A 20,203-nucleotide genomic window follows, 5' to 3' on the forward strand; every position below is an offset into this window, starting at 1 on the left:
TTGTTCACTCAGCATTTAAACTAATTTTAAAAAGTTGTGTGGGACACGTGCCCTACCTACTTTACATGTAGATCTGCCCTTGGTCTAAGGTGTTTTTGGTTTAATGGCCATTTTTGGTTTAAGCTGAACCTGTAAACTTTTACTGAATAGTACAAAGTTGTAAGAAAAAACTGTATGTTAAAGCTGTACAAAAAAAAACTGAAAATATATCGTTAAAAAAAATACTAAAATTAACATAAAAATGTAGTTTAGCATATTATAGAAGTAAAATTTATGAAAATTTTGAATTAATTTATGAAATTTAAATCATTCCAATATAAAGAAAAAGTATAAGAATATACTACTCCAATAATTAAAAATATTTGTATAAGTTTTACTCTTAGTTTTTTTGGAAATTTTAGAAACTATAAGTACATAAATTTAATAATCCAATAATGAATTGAAAATAATTGTTTACGTATTATAGAATAAAAATATTTATTGAGAAGTAATTTATTAAAATGAAAGTCGCTCCATCGCATTTAGCACTTCATGAAATTTGCGATTGACTGTCTCTTGATTACGCCCAAAATTCCTCGCTACAGTACGTTGAACCTCATTATGACCACACGTAGAAAAAAACATTGCAACGCTTTCCTCAATGCTAATATTTTCTGTTGATGTTAATCCATACTCGTTTTCCATCAGTTGACACAACATTTGGAATATTCCTCGAGGCATCCTTACTGCATGTAAGCATGATGCATCATCATATTCCATCTGGTGTTTAATATTTAGCCAACCTAGTCCTGCTCCCGCTTGCATGGGTTGTCGACAAAAATATCGTTCATAATAATGCATCGTTGGCTGAACAAGTACCTCATCGACTTCTTCGTCCTCAAGCATAAATAATTCGCATAATCCTTCGTGTGTTAGATTATTTAGTCCCCGAGAGTACAACTCATTTATCCGATTTTTCTAGCCATTAAGAAAAAAATAAGTTAAGCGACTAAAAAAATTGTGGTAGACAAACATTTATTATAGAAAAATATATGTTATATAAATATTATACAAACATTAATAAAAACCATAAACTTTTCATATTGTTTATTCAATGTTTCTAGTTATCAGTGGGATTGTTTGATGTTCTATCATCAATAAAATTTAACTATCGTAGTTGAGTACCAATTCCCGATGGTGCACCAAACTTATATCCGGTATATGTTGACTGTCTAGTTAGCGTTACAAAACCAGGAGAAAAATTTGTTCTTGTTCCTTGACTAGTTTCTCCCATTTGAGTAGTTGAAATTCTACCGATTGTTGATGATGCCCCAACAATAAAATTCCAGGGGATGTTGATGTTTGCATCATTTGTGTAGCAAGTGACGAGGACACGAAAGGAAAACCATCAAATCCTTGAGGAAACATCATCGGTACATAAGGTGCACCCATCATATGCCCAGGCATATTAAATCCTACCCCCGGAGGTGAAAATAACTGTCCCATAGCAGGAGATGGTTGAAACTGTGGAATTTCAGCAAACCTATATTCAGAATTTCCTGATGAACGTCCCACAGAATTTCCTGACGAATGTCCCACAGACCTTCCTGATGATGGCACACTTCCGCCGCTTGAACCACTTAAAAGTGACACAAAATTTGACAAATTTGCAGGAGTTACGGTTTCTAGTCGATCCACTTCAGTTATACATTCCAAAAATTGGATTCTATCTTCATCTAACTCAAAAGAAGTGTCTAAAAATGTATTAATCCACCATGCATCCTCCTTAAGCAGCTTCACTGATGCTTTCCAAAATGGTTTGTACTTCTCAATTGGTAAAGAATTTAGTATAGCAAATGCATTTTTAAATTTTGCATATTCTTCAGGACTGTACCTATCAGGTCGCAGGGTTGATACAGTCGCACGTCGTTCAAATTGATGCCTTCTACGGTTCCCATGATCTCTACTACCAACTGAACGAACTCGTGAATTACTTCTTCGTTGACTACTTTCTCCTCGTCCAATATTGTATGGTGCAACACGGGTCGTATGTCTACCTGAACGATTGTGGATTTCTTCTGTCAATGCAAATGGAATATCTCCATATGTCTCATGTGTTGCTGCAGAGGGAACATCTTCATATGTTTCTTGTGGATCAGTAAATGAGTTATCTGGAAAATAAGTATTTTCTTCATGTGTTTGAGGTGTGTAGTCAGCTCGTACATCTTCTTCATCAGCATCATCACCAATACCACCACTGAAATCAGCTCTTGCATCTTCTTCATACAGTTCTCTTCGTGCTCCATCAACATCATACATATGTTCACTTGATACATCATATTGTCCACAAATACGTTGTAGTGCATCCCAATGTTTTGGCGGTTGACGGTGACAAGCCATAATTGTTTTACTATCATGGAAAAAAACAATATAAATTTTAGAATTTCTAGAGAAACACTTTTAATATATCATACAATTCAAAATAACAAAAAATATGCATACCACCTCGCGCGACTGCCACAAATCGTCATCCATACAGATAACTACAGTTCTCTGATTCGAACTTACACTTGTTTTACCCATAAGGTCGACCCATTCTTTGTAAGTTCCCTTCAATGTATCTATCTTGTTTTTGAACTTTATCCAACTATCAACATGTTTCCCTGTCCGCTTTAACAGTTCACTCAATATACGATTTCGATGAAGTTTTTTTACACCATATGTATTATAGTCTACTTTTGCAAGCTCAGCTTCATATAGTTCAAGCACAACGCGTTCTTCAAGAGGTGACCAATTTTCTTTCTAAAAAATGTGAAAAATATTTTTATGTATATATAAAAATGACTCACATATGGAATATAAAGATTTATTATATTATATATATACTACTTATGTTATATATATGTAACTTACATTCTTTCGTCTACGTGAAGAGCTAGGTAGGACCTTCATTAGACATACTGTAGAAAAAATATAACATAAATATAACATAAAAGTTTACCTTAGCTCTAGTTACTTGAAACTGGAAGAATGTCTTCTAACTTTTTTCCCCCAAGTTCAGGCTGAGAGATTATTATTATTATTATTATTTTTAGAACAAGAGCAAAGAAGAAGTAGGTTTACAAAATGTGAATCGATTCTTTAGTTACATATATAGGAGGAAGAAGCTTCACTTTGACTATTTATATTTTAATTCGTTAAAAATTTATTTTCGATAAAATAAAATCTCATCCACCAATAGCATTGTGATTTTTGAAACATTATCTACATTTTAAAATAATTTAAAAAATACAGAAATTTTTATTCAGCTTTTTAATCTTGTTTGTGTTGACTACTTTTTTGTACAGCTTTATACTTGATTGGTAAAAGTTAAAGCTATACCACTTTGTACAGCTTTCTCTTTCTTCACCAATCACTACCATAGTATCTACGAAAACAAAGACAAAAAAAAAGAACATCAATCCATGTGGAAAGCTGTGTGGATCTCCGGGGATATACCAAAACACAACTTTCTTACTTGGCTTTTAATCCTCAATTGATGCCCGACTTGAGATCATCTTCTCAGTTGGGGTTTCCAAACAAGCCTGATTTGCCTCCTCTGCAACTCTTATCCGGAGAGTCGAGACCATTTCTTCTTTACTTGCAGTTTCGCTTGGTCTATCTGGTCCTAAACCACACATAGATGTGGAATCCAGGCTCTTACTTCTTGGGATCCTTCTGTCAACTACATGCATTCGCTCCACCAGCCAAAGCCACAGAAAAGACTCTCACTGCTGGCTTGGCAGTGCTCCCTCTACTTCATATGGACTGAAGGGAATAATAGACTCCACCGACAGAAGTATCGCATGATGGATGCTCTTTTGCGGCTCATTGACTCCATATCCGGAACAGGATCACATCATAAAATGCTTTGAATTCTGCACTCGCCTCTGCGATGTTTCGACAATGGTTCTCCTCCATCTACTCAGATCCAAGGTGACTTTTCACTGTTCCATCGCCTATCGAGGCTTTCTCCTATGGTTCAACTTTAAGATTTCGCTATGTTGTTAATGTGCTGTGCTCATTATTACTTGGGCTAAGGCCTGCAATCACAACTTTAAAGCCTGGTTTGGCTTTTGTATGTTTTATTTTCTCTTTTGCAATCTTATTATATAAACCTTGATGACAAAATTACTCATTAATAAGATTGTGACACATGTCAATTATATCATTCAGATGTTGACACATGTCAATTCATTATTAACATTTAAAAAGATAAAAATGTAAAATTTCTAAACCTAACCTAAAAAGGTTTTATATAAAAGTAACTAGATAAAATAAAACTTTATTTTATTTAAAATCTAATTATAAGATAAATTATATATATATATATATATATACCATAAAATTCAAAATTATAATACGAAGGAAATATTAACCTAGGATAGAAAATACGGAACTGTGCCCAATCATATTTGTGCACCATAATTTTGGCACAGTTACCATAATTTTGAACTATGCCCAATCATATTTGGGCAACTAGGATAAATTATTATTTAAAGTTTGATGTCAAAGTTACTCATTAACAATATCGTGACTTGTGTTAATTGTATCATTAAGATGTTGATATATGTCAATTCTAAATTTATTAAAAAAATTAAAATAAAAATGTAAAAATTCAAAACCTACTATAAAAAGGTTTTATATAAAAGTAAAATAGAAAAAAGAAAACCAAAAAAATATTTCTAAACTTCGAAATGACACATGTCAGTTCTAAATTTATTAAATTTTTAAAAAATAAAAATGTAAAAATTTAAAACCTACCATAAAAAGGTTTTATATGAAAGTAAGATAGAAAAAAACTAATTTTATTTAAAATCTTTTAAAGAAAAAAGTCTTTCTAAACTTCCAAAATTTTGTTTTTAACAGTTTTCAAAACAGCTTTAAAATTTAGAAAAGATTACTGTAAGAAAATTATATATATATATATATATTATCATAAAATTTGTAATTATAAGATTGTTTACTTATTTTAATTTTAAGTTGCTAATTTTAAAAGAAATAGGATTACTTTTTATATAAGATAAAAAAATGTGATTGTGAAAATTATACAACTATTTTCTGTTTCTACAAAAATGTAAGTACTCACCTTTACATAAAGAAAGACATTGTTGAAGTAAAAAAAAAAATAGATCGTCTCATATTTTTTCACCAATCAAATAATTTATTAAAAAAAATTGCTATTGTAATATATAAGATAGGAGTATGTAAGATTCACATATGCATTTTTGTAACTATAAAAAAATTAAAATAAAGAGACATAATAAGTTATTTAATGTGTTCATAAAGACGATTTGTTCGTAGTAGTAAATACTAAAGAGTATATATTAACAATAAAATATATTTGTGTGTACAGATACACTTTTAGTGGTAATGTAGATAGTAGATTTGTAAATGGATATACATTGGTGTATTATAGCAAAAAAAAAACAACTATTTTCTTTAACTAAAAGTTTATCTCTTTACTTTTATATATTATTTATACTTACAAAAAGAATTAAATATATATATATATATATATATATATATATATATTTAATAACTTTGAACTCATCTTTTTTTTTTGGTCAACCTTTGAACTCATCTACAACTATTTTCTTTAACTAAAAAATGTATCTTTTTTTTTATCAACCAAACAATAAATTAAAAGAAAATTATTCGGTTAGTTGCCTAAGCCAGAGAGAAAATGTGTACAAAAGAAACTTCAGAGATAAGAACGCTAAGCACGGGCAAGACAATCCGCCTTCGAATTTGACGCACGCGGGATCCAAGAGATGGAGAATAGTTGGCTCGAGTGAGTTAAACTCATCGAGCAGGTTGGAGAAGGACAATCAATCTTCAGGGGACTGCACCATAGTGAGTAACTTAGCACAATCAATCTCGAAATGTTACAAGCGATCCCTACAACATGTATACACTCCATGGTCCACAAGAACGCTTCTAACTCCGAATGCAGGGGGAAGGGGATCCGTCTTATACACTTGGCCTCCAACAACAAGATTCACTCCTCACCAACACAACACCACCAACCCAATCTTGAATGCACATTGGTTGCTATCCAAGAACCATCAATCTGGCAACAAGGTGAAGAAACTTGGACATCTGAAGACGCAGATGGAGCTGACATGACCGCCGTAAAAGATAGGGCCTCTTCCCATGCTAACTTATCGCCAAAAGCCTGAGCAATTATATCATTCGCCTCGATCTCTAAACCTTGAAAAACGTTTTTATTTATGACCTTCCAGATTGTCCTTAAAATTCATTGTAATTGAAGAAGTTGATCAGGATCACACTGTTGAGAGCCACCCCTCCAGAAAACAAAATCCAAATTCGAGTACACCAACTCATATGAAAAACCCTCTGACGAGACAGGAGTCGAAGATAAATCCCAAACTTCACAAGAGCGAAAGCATTCAAAGAAAACATGATTAATAGTCTCAACCACATAATCAAATCTTTTACGCCAAATATCACATTGAATACCTCGGTGTATCTATTTACTTTTATAGATAGTTTTTACTTACTAAAAATATTTGCTTTATATTTTTTGTTAAATTTAATTTAATTTAAAAAACTCTAAACCCGCACATCGGGCGGGTCCTAAACTAGTTTAATAGAAAGCTTTTCTCAAAAAAAAAAAAACATCGCATTCAGTCAAATAACTTAACATGTAAGTGAAATTTTGGGATATTAGAGTTTGAGAGGGGGTGTATTGAAACCATGATTTTGGAGAATTTTATGGGATTTATGAAATTTGGAATTTTGATAGATTTTAGAGAAGTTGATATGATTAATAGTAAAATTCTTTCAAATCCCACCTAAAACCATGAAATTTTGATTTCTGTATTTTTAACTAAACAAATCATCCAGAATCCTTAAAACTTATTAAAATCCAAATCCAAATCCACAAACTGTCTTGAATAAAAGTGGATTTTAAAGTATATTTTTAAATCATCAGTTCAATAACAGTGGATTTTTTATGGACTTTTTAAAATCCATGATTGAAAAACATAAGATTTGTAAATTTTATACAAATCACTTAAAATGTCAAGTTGAATACACCCCCTCTTTAGACTTTGAATGGTTAATATTTCCATCCCTAAATCGTTAAATAATGACATATATATATATATATATATATATATATATATATATATATATATATATTCAAACTAAGATACAATATTGCTTATATTTTTTAAATATAAAATCTTATATCTAATTTATTAAATATTTTTTTCGTATTGTACATCGACGCACTGAAATCTTATTAAAATCTAAGAAATCACATATATTAGATTTTATTCAATATAATATATACAACTAAAAAAATCAAAAATTTAAATCAAGATTTCTAAACACGACCACTTCAATAGGTGTTTTGTTTTATTTGATGGATTTTACTAAATTTATATAATTTACAGATTTGAATATTGTATCATGTACTGGATTGAAATCGGATTATAAAACTAAGTAAATTAAATGTAAAAGATTATAAAATGCATAGAGTAAATCAAATAAAACTTTTACTATTATTTTATAACTAAGAAATTATAGTAAATTTTACGCAAACATTTTCCCGTATTGTACAACACGGGTAACTTTCTAGTTTTAGCATGTAAAACTGTAGTATAGACTATTATGAATGGCAAAAAAATCAGACTATAGTATGAAGTGGTGCGTACAAAAGAAAAAGAAAACATTTGTAGTCATAATTAATAATAATTTGTAGTCATAATTAATAATAATTTATAAAAAATAGTTTTAAAAATAATAAATCAAAATCTATTATTTCATTTTTTCACAGAACATATATATCAATAATACTTTCTCAAATGTTTCCCAGAAATACATTATCTATCTTATCTCTCAACCTCCTGTTGTTCATTTGAATCAGTACTCAGATACAACTAGTTTGAAAAAACATATTTGTATCCGAGTCTCACTGTTGGTATGAACTATGAAGTTGTATGATGTTGGTATGAAAGTTGTAAGGAGTAAACAGAAAAAGTTGGACCAATAACATAATCGGCATATATAATACATAGTTTTTTTTTTCAAATGTAGACTAGGATGGACTTTTGTAGATGGAGTAGTGCATACTGGTCCACAATGATGAATGTTGAATTAAGTGTGGACTGGTCCGACTTTTGTCCGCTTCACAACATACTATACAACCATTCCAAGCCTTAGGTTTTGTGATAGGTGTGATACTTATCTTCCACCTTTCTTGAGGAAGTGAGGAGAGTTCATGGTACAATAATAGCATTGCTTTTACATGAATGTTCAAGCAAATTATTTAATAACAAAACCAAAACAAAAAAAAAACAAAAAACATAACACACATGACACAGCTTGACTCAGTCATTAACATATTTTACCCAAAAATGAACAATAAAACAGAAAATAAACTACCAAAGGAGCTGGACTATTAGTTGCTTGCAAAACAAAGATGTAAACACAGAAAGAGGTAATGAGAGTCTTTAGATGGAGTCAACGAACTTAGTCTCAGTGACACAAATCAACTAAGTTTCAAGAACGATGGTGTCTTCCACAAGGTACCCTTTTGATTCATCATTTAGATCCTCCACAAATATTAATTCAGATACCCCTGATCCGTCTTGATTCTCTCTTGAATAAAAATGAAAAACTATACAAAAACATCACATTGTCAGTCTTTAAGGATGATCATATCCATTTTTACTGCCTATCTTGCAAAAACCAGAAAAAGAAGTTTAATTCGTAGCGCATTTCTCAATGTGGTTAGAGTTTTTTATTTATTTAGTAGCCGAAGTTTTAGCTTTGCATAAGTACTAGAAGTTACCGCATTAGGCAGATATGCCATCGCTTGAACATAGACTGAAAGTGCTCTTATATCTTTGTCACCCTTTAGACTAATCTTCATTCTCCTTTAAATAAATAATAACATCAACTAAAATATATTAGAATATTGTCCCACATCCGTTGGGTTTGTGATTCTTGGGTGTGGCAACCCTCCTCTCTTGAGCTAGCTTTTGGGAGTGAGTTAGGCTCATTACTAATATGGTATCAGAGCCCATGGTTAGGCCCAATAATCAATTTCGCACATCGGTTGGGTTTGTGATTCTTGGGAAATATATATGGTGTGTGGCAACCCTCCTCTCTTGAGCAAGCTTTTAGGTGTTAGTTAGGCCCATTACTAATATGGTATTAGAGCCTAGGTCCATTTCCGATTGTGGACCACCCTTGGATGTCTAGTTCCACAAACTTCACGCTACAGATGTCCATCCCTGAGCGTGAGAATTGTCACACTACAGATGTGTGGCAATCCTGCTCTATTGAGCTAGCTTTTGGGAGTGAGATAGGCCCACTACTAATATGGTATCAGAGCCTATGGTTAAATCCAATAAAAAATTTCCCACAAAAAAATAGTTTCTCACCCACATTTCGAAAAAGCCTATTAGAATCCCACATTGGTTGGGATGTTTTCCTTTGAGTAATATATAAGGATCATGGATCACTCTATTCATTACCAATTGGTGTTAAGTTGGATATCCATGTTTATTAAAAGAATAGATCGTCATTGATCACTAACAAAAACTGAGTAAATTTATATTCGTGAATTCAAACTCACCATTTTCTATCTCCAACCAGAAATTCATCCGAGTAACGATATTTTTGGTCTCCTAGTATCTAGTAATCAGAGATTTTCCAGGTGAATTTATTGTTTGGTGGGTTTTGTGTGAAAACAACTATCTCCACTTTCTCTATAGGCTTTATTACAAATATCTCCATCCCAATGATACAAGCATCTCCATCGGTGTACCCATTTTCGGGATCGTTAAACTTCGAAAGAGGAAGCATTTGGGCAAATCCCCACTCTTTTTTCTCTTTATTATAACGCTTAACAGTTCCATGCCTTTTTGAGTGTCCAAAGGAACTACGTACTAAGAGATGATTTTGAGCCAATATACTGTATATCGATCTCCTCCTGAATTATGAGCTAGAGACAAACAAACTCTTGATGTTTCATTATGTCTTGTTGAGTGAGTCTATACAAATGAATTCTTAAAAATGATATTAAATTTCAAATCCATGATTAACTTAGGTTAAGATTATGATTAATGATTAAAAAATTAAAATGTTTTGGACTAGCTAGTTTTAAGATATTGAGTTTATCTTTGACAAGAAAAAGATATTGAGTTTATAATTTAGTTTAACTTAGATGTTAAATGACTTCATTAGTTCATTTATAAAATTTATTGAAAAAAACCTTTTGCTATTTTCATAACTGTTCCATAACAAAAAAAAAAAAAAAAAAAAAAAAAACTTTTAAATAACTCTAATTTAAAAAAACCTCAAAAATTAACAAGAGTAATGGTTTATTTTATAATAAGGGTAAAATGGTCTTTGAGTATTTTAGGATTATGATAACCCTACGAATGTATCACATATATAAATCATTGGGAAAACCCTAGCAGACCTCTTTTTTGTTCTTCACTCTCCCCAGCGATCGTTTACTCCTCGAAGACGGCTTCTTCTTATTCTTCTTCTCACTAACCTCATCTCTGCTAATCAAAATGGTAATTAGGGTTTTCTAATTTCTCATTTACTTCGTCCGAAATGTTCTCCATCCATCGATCTGCCATTAAAAAAACTAGCTTTTAGATTCATCTACTTGGTTCGAATCCACTGTTTCAACAATGAACAGTGTGAGATAAATCATTGTTAGGTTGTGTTAGTTTCTGGAATCTATAGTTCGTATGTTATCTTTTAATCTGATTTACAAAGTTCGTGTTAGTTTCTAGAAAGTTGGAGTTTTTATGTTCTGGAATTTGTGAAGTTTGTAATTTTTTTTGCTAGTTTATGTAAATTTTGCTGATGGGTTAATTGAATTGTGTTATGGTTTGTGTAGTCTCTGGTTGCAAATGAGGAGTTTCAGCACATTCTTCGTGTGTTGAACACCAATGTTGATGGTAAGCAAAAGATTATGTTTGCCCTTACCTCTATCAAAGGTATTGGGAGGCGATTGGCCAACATTGTCTGCAAGAAGGCTGATGTCGACATGAACAAAAGGTTTGACCCTTTTCTTTAGCTTGCGGAACTGAATATGGATTGGGGCATCTGATATATAGATTCGTGTAGGTCTAGATCATATCTTTGTTGTGATTGGAGATTAATGTTTATATGAGTACAGTTTCAAGTTCTCTCTCTCTTATCTGGGAAAGTAGTAATTAAAATAGCAAAGCTTGTTGAGAGGTGTAGTATGGTTCAGCATAAAAAGATTTATGCTTTCTTGGAGACTTACAGTTTCAATATTGTTGTTTAGTCTCCAATGCAAATCGTGTTTTTTTGGGCTAATTTGTGGAGATGGTTGTCTTATTTGATGTATATTTTGACAGGGCTGGTGAGTTATCTGCTGCCGAGATTGATAACCTCATGAACATTGTTGCTAACCCACGTCAGTTCAAGATACCAGACTGGTTTTTGAACAGACAGAAGGATTACAAAGATGGCAAGTATTCCCAAGTCGTCTCCAATGCATTGGACATGAAGCTGAGGGATGATCTTGAACGTCTCAAGAAGATCAGGTAATTAGAAACCGAGAAATTATTCTGATCCTTATACAATTTGCCTAATCATGGTGATAATGATTCTTTCATGTTTGACAAATTGACAGAAACCATCGTGGTCTGAGGCATTATTGGGGTCTCCGTGTCAGAGGACAACACACCAAGACTACTGGTCGCAGAGGAAAGACTGTTGGTGTTTCAAAGAAGCGTTAAGCTTAGCTAATGTTGCTACTTATTACTGTTTTGGATGCTTCATAAGGACCTCTTCTTTTTTTTTTCGTACTAGGACCTTCTTGTGTGACGGTTTTTGGGCTTTTTATGTGATCAAATTCCTTTGTTTTCATTCTTGATACTCCAGTGCCATGAATAGTATTTGTTTACATTTTCCAGCTTACTCTCTGTATTGTCTTTTGTGACCGCAAAGAGATAACTAAGCGGATTCTGCATGTCTTAAAATCGAAAGAAAACAATTCTATTGGTATTTACAAATATCAGAAGATATACATACAGCAATTGCATATGAATTAACCTCACGACAGAGTCAGTTGGTACATCGTATGAAAGAAATGTGGTAAATTGTTGTACCCAGGCAAAAAAAGTGAGGAGCTCTACAGGATTACATAATTCAGTTACGAAAGAATAACTCAAACTGAGAGATATAAAAGCTACGTGTGTGAAACTGATCTTACAGATCATTTACTACTTGCTAAACTTTACTTTGGAGTTCATCAGAATCCGAAGCAGCTCCATGTTTCTGTTGTCGGGTTGTTGGAAGAGAATAGTTCTTCCTTTCCTTGCCGCCTGGTTTGGACGAGGCATTACCGTACCAGATCATTCCTAATACTGCAATAATCATGCCAAGAATGACATGCAGGTTTAGACCATCTCTGTCAAAGAAGAAGAAGCCCATTACCAGTACCAAGATCGTCTTCATATGGCCGAGGACTTGGAACGACACCGCTGTAAATCTCCCGATGCAGATGAACTGGCTTAGGTTTGTCCCGATCGCTATTGTGCACGAGAGGGTAATAAACATCTGCAAAATCATGATCAAGTTATTATGTACAAAAGAACACAATTCATACTAGGCCAACTGAAATACTATCACAAACTCATTTTAGACTCATTTGATGAAGGGTCATAACTGAAATAAGGATATAGTCAAGATACCAGGCTAACTATGACTTCAAGTATTGGACATAATTGCTAATTTTATCCAAGACGTCACATGAGCTACTGGAAATACTCTTTGAACTATAGAGTTTTAGTATGATATGAGTGTTTCGAGCACTTACCACAGAAGCAAAGTTGTAATCGTACATGTCAACTCGTTTGTCTGTCAACCAATAGTCGAGAAATGGACCGACTATCAATAGCGTGGGCTGGAGCAGTATGACCTAGTAGGTTGAATGAGCTAAGCGAGTACTTTCGCTGTAAATAATGTACATACTGCAATAGAAAAAAAGAGTAACTTCGTGTAAAAATCTTAGTCTAAAGTTGAAAGTTATGTAACAAAAGATCAAAGAGCTTACGTATTGCTGCAAAGCAGTACTCCACACAGCAACAAAAGCACCAACGAAACCTTTGGTATTAACACTAACATCAGTAACAGTGCAAACACCAACACCAACAGGAACGAGTCCTATGCTAAGTTTTGTATCTCTCGAGTAACGAATCTTATCAAATACTACTTCCAACAAGCATGACACAGGAATCATACTGAGCTTTGCAATCTAACAAAACCAAAACAGAAGAAGATAACACCATTAAAAAAAAATCAACAACATCAAAGCGTTCAAGCATAGGTTTTTGCAAAACACAAATTTACCTGATAAAACCCAACAGAGTTCCACATAAGACTAACATTCATTCCAACAATGGAAAAATTTGCAAAGAGAATAAACTTAAGAAGCTCTGAAAATGGAAGATGAGAAGGCTGAATATATCCTAAAACATCTTAAAACAAGTGTCATCAACGTCGTTGTGGCGAAATGTAAACCAGTTAAAGTTGTTGCTGCATTAAAATCAAAATGTACACACATGGTTAGTGAAAAAGAGCAAGCTTTGGATATTCAATGAATGAAGTAGAAATAAATTACCAAAGCTAAAGCCATAACTAGCCATTAAAGCTTTATTAACAATGATGATACCAACATTGAAGATCCAAGCAGCAGCATCTAGTGTTGCTTTCTTATCTGCTTTTTTAACTGGAGCCATTGTTTTAAGTTTTAACTTCACACCTTCTTCTTCAATCCCACATTCTACACAGAGCCAAAATCGAATAAAAATTATTCGATTTGAATGAACAAATACTGGTTAGTTCTGCTCAAATCGGATCAAGATGAAAAATTAAAAAAAAAAACAAGTGATCGTCTGGGATTAGAGGATAGATCGGAGATGATAACCTTGGTGATTGATCTTAAGAGATTGACGCAATGACTCTCGTACTAAATTTGTTAACAAATCACCATTTTCTAGTTTGTTTTCTTCCTCTGTTCTAACTTCTAACTTCTAAGAACCGAACCGAACCGAGATTTGGTAGATCTAATAAATTCCGGTTTGTTATATTTGTAGATAACCGAAATATTTAGAAGGAAGCAACAATTTGAACATAAACTAATGAAGATGTGTATATGAAGATAGATAAGAGTAAAAAGTGCTTCTTATGGTTTCCTTTGAGGAGGCATCACACCACGATATTACTTTCCAACAAGGTGGGTTTAGTTGCTTTGGTGTGATGTTGTCAACCACAATAGAAGCCTTAAATGGCCAGAGAACAATTCCACACAAAGCTTTGGAGCAAAAGGATGGTCAAGTAATTAACTTCCACTAGCTCGTAAGTGAAATACGCAGACGCTTCACCCCGGTACGCAGTATCATATACGTGACCGATTACTTTACGGGATGACTTTAGCAGTGAATCTTTAACCACATTAATGACCACATCATGGGTTTACATGTCCTACCAGCCGGTTTGGACCTGGTCTAAAACACAGTAGACCGAAAGTGAATTTTTTTGTTAGTATCTCTACAATGATACATTATTTTTCTTCAACTATGTGATCCACTTTTCAATTAGTTCACTCTCATCATAAACCCGGGTCCTCCAAGTTTTCATTCGTTGTAAATATTGTATTCCAACGAATAATGCTTTGCTAAAACACTTTCGGCTAATGTCATTTTCAAAGAACGCGAAGTATAGAATTCAGATTGTTATAATTGGTACGACTTGTCACTTGAGAAATAGAAGAACTTGGGTTTTAGCTTGGTAACATTTGTGACCAATCTCTCCTTTATGTACTAAATCACTTTTTTTTTTTTTTTTTTGAATAACTCAAGTCTCTCATTTCTATATAAAAAAGCATATTGTTTTTTTTTCTGTTCTTGGTATTTGAATCGTCATCTTCAATAAGAAATAAGTTAACAATATACGTTTAAAAAAAAAAAACAAAGATACAGAAGCAACAATAAATCACTCCACGTGGCCGTCAGAGATACATAATTGCTGGTGAAAGACTAATTCAGAAGTAGAAAAAAAAAGAGTAAGTAATAAACAGAACACAGAAGCAAAATCCAAGCAACATTTATTTTTGTCGACAAAACAAGCCAAGAAACATTCAATGTTGGTTTTGTCTAATTAACCAGGTCTACACTACCCATATCCATACGATTACCCCGACTGTATGTCGTACTCACATGTGTACGTATCAGTTTATATCTATAATTATATATCTATCAAAATATGATTTTATAAGACATTATTTAATTGGAAACCATAGTGGCTAGCTACTTGGCTAGCAAATTAACATCAATTTTAAATTAGGAACTCAAATTGTGTGAAACATCTCATTCTTCTCCTTTAATACACCAAACCATTTTCTTCGTTCTTTACTTACCGGTCAGGTCAACAATTCTACCATTCCCCATTTTGTTAACGTCTCTTTTGATCATTATTAAAAGAATAATAATGTTCCTCCAATAATTCTCAAATTTGACATTTTTATCCATGCATAATTTTGCTGAATATATTAAAAAGAAATATGTAAAAAACGAAATAATTTATTTGCTTCTTGTAGCAGTAACACTAGTCAAAGCAACGTCTGTTTTCTATTGTTTGTCAGTTAGCTATTTTATCTACTACAATATGTTATGCCTTTCTGAACAAAAACATTTAAATAACATAATAAAAAAATATCCATTCTTTGCAATTTTATTTGTCCAATTAGTGGACGACACGTATACAAAATACATATCTCTTTTCATTATTTCACTTGTATATATATACTACTTTCTTATCCAACGTCTGGTGAACCAACCAGTCAGAAAACTCAAAAGTCAATTTTGAATACATCTTTTAAGTTTTGGTCATGCATTCATATATATACAAGGAATATATTGAACTAAATTACACAACTCTACTTATGTCAACTGTCGCAAAAACATTAAGATCGCATGTATACATGCATATTTGCAAAATATGTGGTCCCATACCATTTTAAATCACCATCAATCGAAATAGTTTATGAGAGTAGATATATATATATATATATATCTTCGTCTTATATTTTAACAACCCTTCAAAGTTGTAAATTATTATATTTTACTCTGTTTATCAAAGAGAGAGGTCTCACACAAGTTTTCATCTCCGGGAATTGATGGATGGATCAAGTATTATTCCGACAGAGAAATCTGCCGGAGCTGAGAAAAGGGAGCTTCAAGGGCTGCTTAAGGAAGCGGTTCAATCTGTGGAGTGGACTTATAGTCTGTTCTGGCAATTTTGTCCTCAACAACGGTTCGTATCTTATTTATTTCATCCATCTCTCACAACACAACCATACTATCTATATTTCAATATGTAACAAAACAATATTTTTAGGGTATTGGTGTGGGGGAATGGATACTATAACGGTGCAATAAAGACGAGAAAGACAACTCAACCAGCGGAGGTGACGGCAGAAGAGGCTACACTAGAGAGGAGCCAACAGCTGAGGGAGCTTTACGAGACGCTTTTAGCGGGAGAGTCAACGTCGGAAGCGAGAGCATGCACCGCATTGTCGCCGGAGGATTTGACGGAGACTGAATGGTTTTATCTAATGTGTGTCTCTTTCTCTTTTTCTCCTCCTTCAGGGTACATAACTTTCTCTCTACTCAAGTTTCTTAATTTGGTCACTATTTTTCTTCTGTAAGTGAAGACAAAAATAGTATTGTGTGTTAAATGCAATCACAAAATTTTGTGTTGACATTAAAGAGAAACTGAGGAGGTTGAGTTACTTTAATAAGAAAAGGAATGTGACTTAATGAAAACGTCAAATGTACACACACACACTCCATTTTGATGAACATAATTGGGACCGTTGAGATTCTCATTGTTTGGTGTGATTGATTATCTAAAGTAGAAGCATGAAAATATATTACATAAATGCATAACAAAATGGGTTAGTTATGGGTATACTTAATGCTTTCCTCTATGTGGTAAAAATATAAATGTGAGAAGTAGTAATTTTTGTAGGATGCCAGGAAAAGCGTATGCGAAGAGGAAGCATGTATGGCTAAGTGGTGCAAATGAGGTTGACAGTAAAACGTTTTGTAGGGCTATTCTCGCTAAGGTAAATAAATTTTATTTTTATCCATTCAACAATTATACTATATGCATCTCTACTATTTACCTATTTATGTGTTATGTGTACACTAACAGTACGCATCTATCTACGTCTATACGACTATACCTATATATTTAGTAATACAGTTTTATATATTATCTCAAATTAATTAATTTTTTCTTGTTGTTTTTGGGATGCTCCTTTTACGTCGGTCAATATAATTAATACTTAAGAGTGCCAAAATTCAGGTAAATTTTTTTCTTTATTATTTAACTCATTTTAGTATCGTTTACACATTTATTTTGTATTCTGATGAAAAAATGTAATTTGAAAAAACGCAGACAGTGGTTTGTATTCCCATGCTTAATGGTGTTGTGGAACTTGGCACAACGAAGAAGGTATAATAGTGTTTATGTACATCTCTCTTTATTATTCCCTTGTTAATGAGACATATATATAAAAAAAGTAAAAATAGCCTATATTATAATTACATATGGGGTAACATATATATAATAATTTTAAATTGTGCATAAGTTTTGTTTTAAAAAGCCTAGCTAGATATAATGATGTTAAAATATGGAAGGGATAATTAAGGTTGGTGGATCATGGATGCATGATTTGTTATATTTGTGTGTGAAGGTAAAAGAAGACGTAGAGTTTGTTGAGCTAGTAAAGAGTTTCTTCATTGGCTACTCTAATTCGATCCCAAAGCCTGCTCTTTCTGAACACTCCACCTACGAAGTGCATGAAGAAGAAGAAGAAGAAGAAGCAGAAGTAGAAGAAGAAGAAGAAGAAGAAGAAGAAGAAGAAGAGATGACAATGTCAGAGGAGATGAGGTTTGGCTCTCCTGATGATGACAACGTCTCCAATCAAAATCTACGCTCTGATCTTCATATAGAATCAACCCACACGTTAGGTATATATATACCTTACGCAGTTAAGCTGCTTATATATTTTTATTCTTTGCTGTATCTAACACTCTTATCATCTGTATGTTATATATATAGATACACACATGGACATGATGAACTTAATGGAGGAAGGTGGAATTTACTCTCAGACAGTAACAACACTTCTCATGTCGCATCCCACGAGTCTTCTTTCAGATTCAGTTTCCACATCTTCTTACGTCCAATCATCTTTTTCCACGTGGAGGGCTGAGAATGTCAAAGACCATCAGCGAGTGGAGTCGCAATGGATGCTCAAACACATGATCTTGAGAGTTCCTTTCCTCCATGACAACACTAAAGAAAAGAGTCTTCCTCGAGAAGACCTGAACCACGTAGTGGCAGAGCGACGAAGGAGAGAGAAGTTGAACGAGAAATTCACAACGTTGAGATCAATGGTTCCATTTATGACCAAGATGGATAAAGTATCAATCCTTGGAGACACTATCGAGTACGTAAATCATCTTAGAAAGAGAGTACACGAGCTTGAGACTACTCATCACGATAAACAACATAAGCGGACACGTACTTGTAAGAGAAAAACATCGGAGGAGGTGGAGGTTTCCATCATAGAGAGCGATGTTTTGTTAGAGATGAGATGTGAGTACCGAGATGGTTTGTTGCTTGACATTCTTCAGGTTCTTCATGATCTTGGTATAGAGACTAGCTCGGTTCATACCGCCGTGAACGACGGTGATTTCGAGGCGGAGATAAGGGCAAAAGTAAGAGGGAAGAAAGCAAGCATCGTTGAGGTCAAAAGAGCCATCCACCAAGTCATTATACATAATTAATACTAATCTATAGATCCTAACTTTTCGTTGATGCCAACTCTAGATAAGGATAACTAAACGTATTTTTGTTTTAGCCTCACGTATCTTGCAATATGATCAGTTACTTACATATATAGGCCCCGGTTGTTCCGAGTAGGAGTACGGAGGCAACATATAAATGCAAATGTACTAGATGTCATGTTGTTCGTTTGTCCAATTTAATACTTTATATGAATGCTATATTTGGATGCAGTTTCAGTTGCAACCAAGACATCGTATTTTGGATGGATACAAATAGATCAGTTTCTTTGCAGTTTTAATTCAAAAAAATATTACCGTCAAAAAATTTATTTAAATGTAAACAAGTTTGTGTGTCCACTTAGAAGGATGCTTAATTAACATTGGACTGACCCATTCGATTATTTGATTTCGATATGAACTGTACGTAGAGTTTAGAAATCAACGTTAACTTCATTTATTAACCAAAGTTATCTACTTGGACCAAAATTGATGGTCAGGGTCAAGATAAACCAAGGTCAAACCGGTTTTAATTTCAGAAATAAATAATACCGATTTAAACTAAAATTAGATTCAAAATCGGTTTTGTTTTAAAATTCAAGCAAGCTGAACCAAAAACTAAATCAGTGAGAAAGAAAGACTCACATATCTAATGTGATTAGTGATGATCATCCAATGTCGTTCTTGAAGTTGATGAGAATTGAGAAATTAAACCAACCTCAGAGATTAACAAACCGAATATGATAAACAAGAAACAAGGAGAAGTAAAGAAGTGAGAAACTACGAAAAAAAATAGTTTGAAAGTAAGATGAAAGCATAACAATTTGGCTAGAAAAATAGATACTGTCAGAAAATAAGAGGATTTTGCCCACACACACAAAAAAATCAGAAAATAGGAGGAGAAAAGGTGACAACTTTCGTTTTGCTCATCAGTTGGAGAGCAAATGCCACTTAAGTGCATCTGTTGTCAATACACTATCTTGGCATACAATTGACAAATAACCTCTTAGACGGCCTTACATTATGAGTATATATGACTGTAAGGACCAGTTCTCAAAAGGAATTTGATGGAATAGTAGCTTTGGCCTTTGGGTCTCATTTAACAAAAAAAGAAAAGCTACATTTTTTAGATAAGAAAAGTGGTATTTAAGGTTGAAGTTCTTCCTTTGATCAAAAAAAAATATTTGCAAATTAATTATGAAAAGTCCATTTAAACTGTTTTAGGTTTTTAAAGCAATCGTATAAAATATTCATTTAGTAAAACATACCTTAAATTTTCTTTTGTCAGTATTACAAAA

The 20,203-nt window shown here is 33.1% G+C and overlaps 3 protein-coding genes and 3 pseudogenes across 6 annotated transcripts; 2 read left to right on the plus strand and 4 right to left on the minus strand.

The window, feature by feature from the left end:
- Positions 1-1,115: 1,115 nt before the first annotated feature.
- On the minus strand, positions 1,116-3,029 carry LOC147929760 (uncharacterized). The gene is made up of 2 exons (XM_087480137.1): positions 2,482-3,029; positions 1,116-2,389 (listed from the first exon to the last, which is right to left on the minus strand). The coding sequence occupies exons 1-2, from the start codon at positions 2,508-2,510 to the stop codon at positions 1,222-1,224; spliced, it is 1,197 nt and encodes a 398-aa protein (XP_087336263.1). The 5' UTR covers positions 2,511-3,029; the 3' UTR covers positions 1,116-1,221.
- LOC104738324 (uncharacterized) lies at positions 2,555-10,563 on the minus strand (annotated as a pseudogene).
- LOC104738325 (small ribosomal subunit protein uS13z/uS13y/uS13x) lies at positions 10,414-11,964 on the plus strand. The gene is made up of 4 exons (XM_087480384.1): positions 10,414-10,580; positions 10,913-11,073; positions 11,400-11,588; positions 11,678-11,964. Exons 1-4 carry the CDS (start codon positions 10,578-10,580, stop codon positions 11,781-11,783), a joined length of 459 nt encoding a protein of 152 aa, XP_087336510.1. The 5' UTR covers positions 10,414-10,577; the 3' UTR covers positions 11,784-11,964.
- Positions 11,965-12,026: 62 nt separating this feature from the next.
- Positions 12,027-12,606, minus strand: LOC147929761 (UDP-rhamnose/UDP-galactose transporter 5 pseudogene; annotated as a pseudogene). The gene has a single exon (XR_015577533.1). The product of XR_015577533.1 is annotated as a UDP-rhamnose/UDP-galactose transporter 5 pseudogene (transcript).
- Positions 12,027-14,188, minus strand: LOC104736973 (UDP-rhamnose/UDP-galactose transporter 5-like; annotated as a pseudogene). Its single transcript, XR_015577534.1, has 6 exons — positions 13,976-14,188; positions 13,670-13,831; positions 13,399-13,584; positions 13,103-13,303; positions 12,866-13,019; positions 12,027-12,606 (listed from the first exon to the last, which is right to left on the minus strand). The product of XR_015577534.1 is annotated as a UDP-rhamnose/UDP-galactose transporter 5-like (transcript).
- A 1,821-nt stretch (positions 14,189-16,009) lies between these two features.
- Positions 16,010-19,139, plus strand: LOC104736975 (transcription factor TT8-like). Of its 2 annotated transcripts, XM_010457071.3 has the most exons (7): positions 16,011-16,362; positions 16,447-16,698; positions 17,080-17,176; positions 17,404-17,418; positions 17,512-17,568; positions 17,810-18,086; positions 18,178-19,139. In XM_010457071.3, the coding sequence occupies exons 1-7, from the start codon at positions 16,226-16,228 to the stop codon at positions 18,906-18,908; spliced, it is 1,566 nt and encodes a 521-aa protein (XP_010455373.2). In that variant the 5' UTR covers positions 16,011-16,225; the 3' UTR covers positions 18,909-19,139. The 2 variants fall into 2 exon arrangements, with proteins under 2 accessions (XP_087336509.1, XP_010455373.2); XM_087480383.1 differs by lacking the exon at positions 17,404-17,418 and having other exon boundaries at positions 16,010-16,362.
- The last annotated feature ends 1,064 nt before the right edge of the window (positions 19,140-20,203 follow it).

The sequence above is a fragment of the Camelina sativa genome, chromosome 13 (assembly GCF_030686135.1).
Source record: "Camelina sativa cultivar CO46 ecotype springtype chromosome 13, ASM3068613v1".
Lineage (NCBI taxonomy): Eukaryota > Viridiplantae > Streptophyta > Magnoliopsida > Brassicales > Brassicaceae > Camelina > Camelina sativa.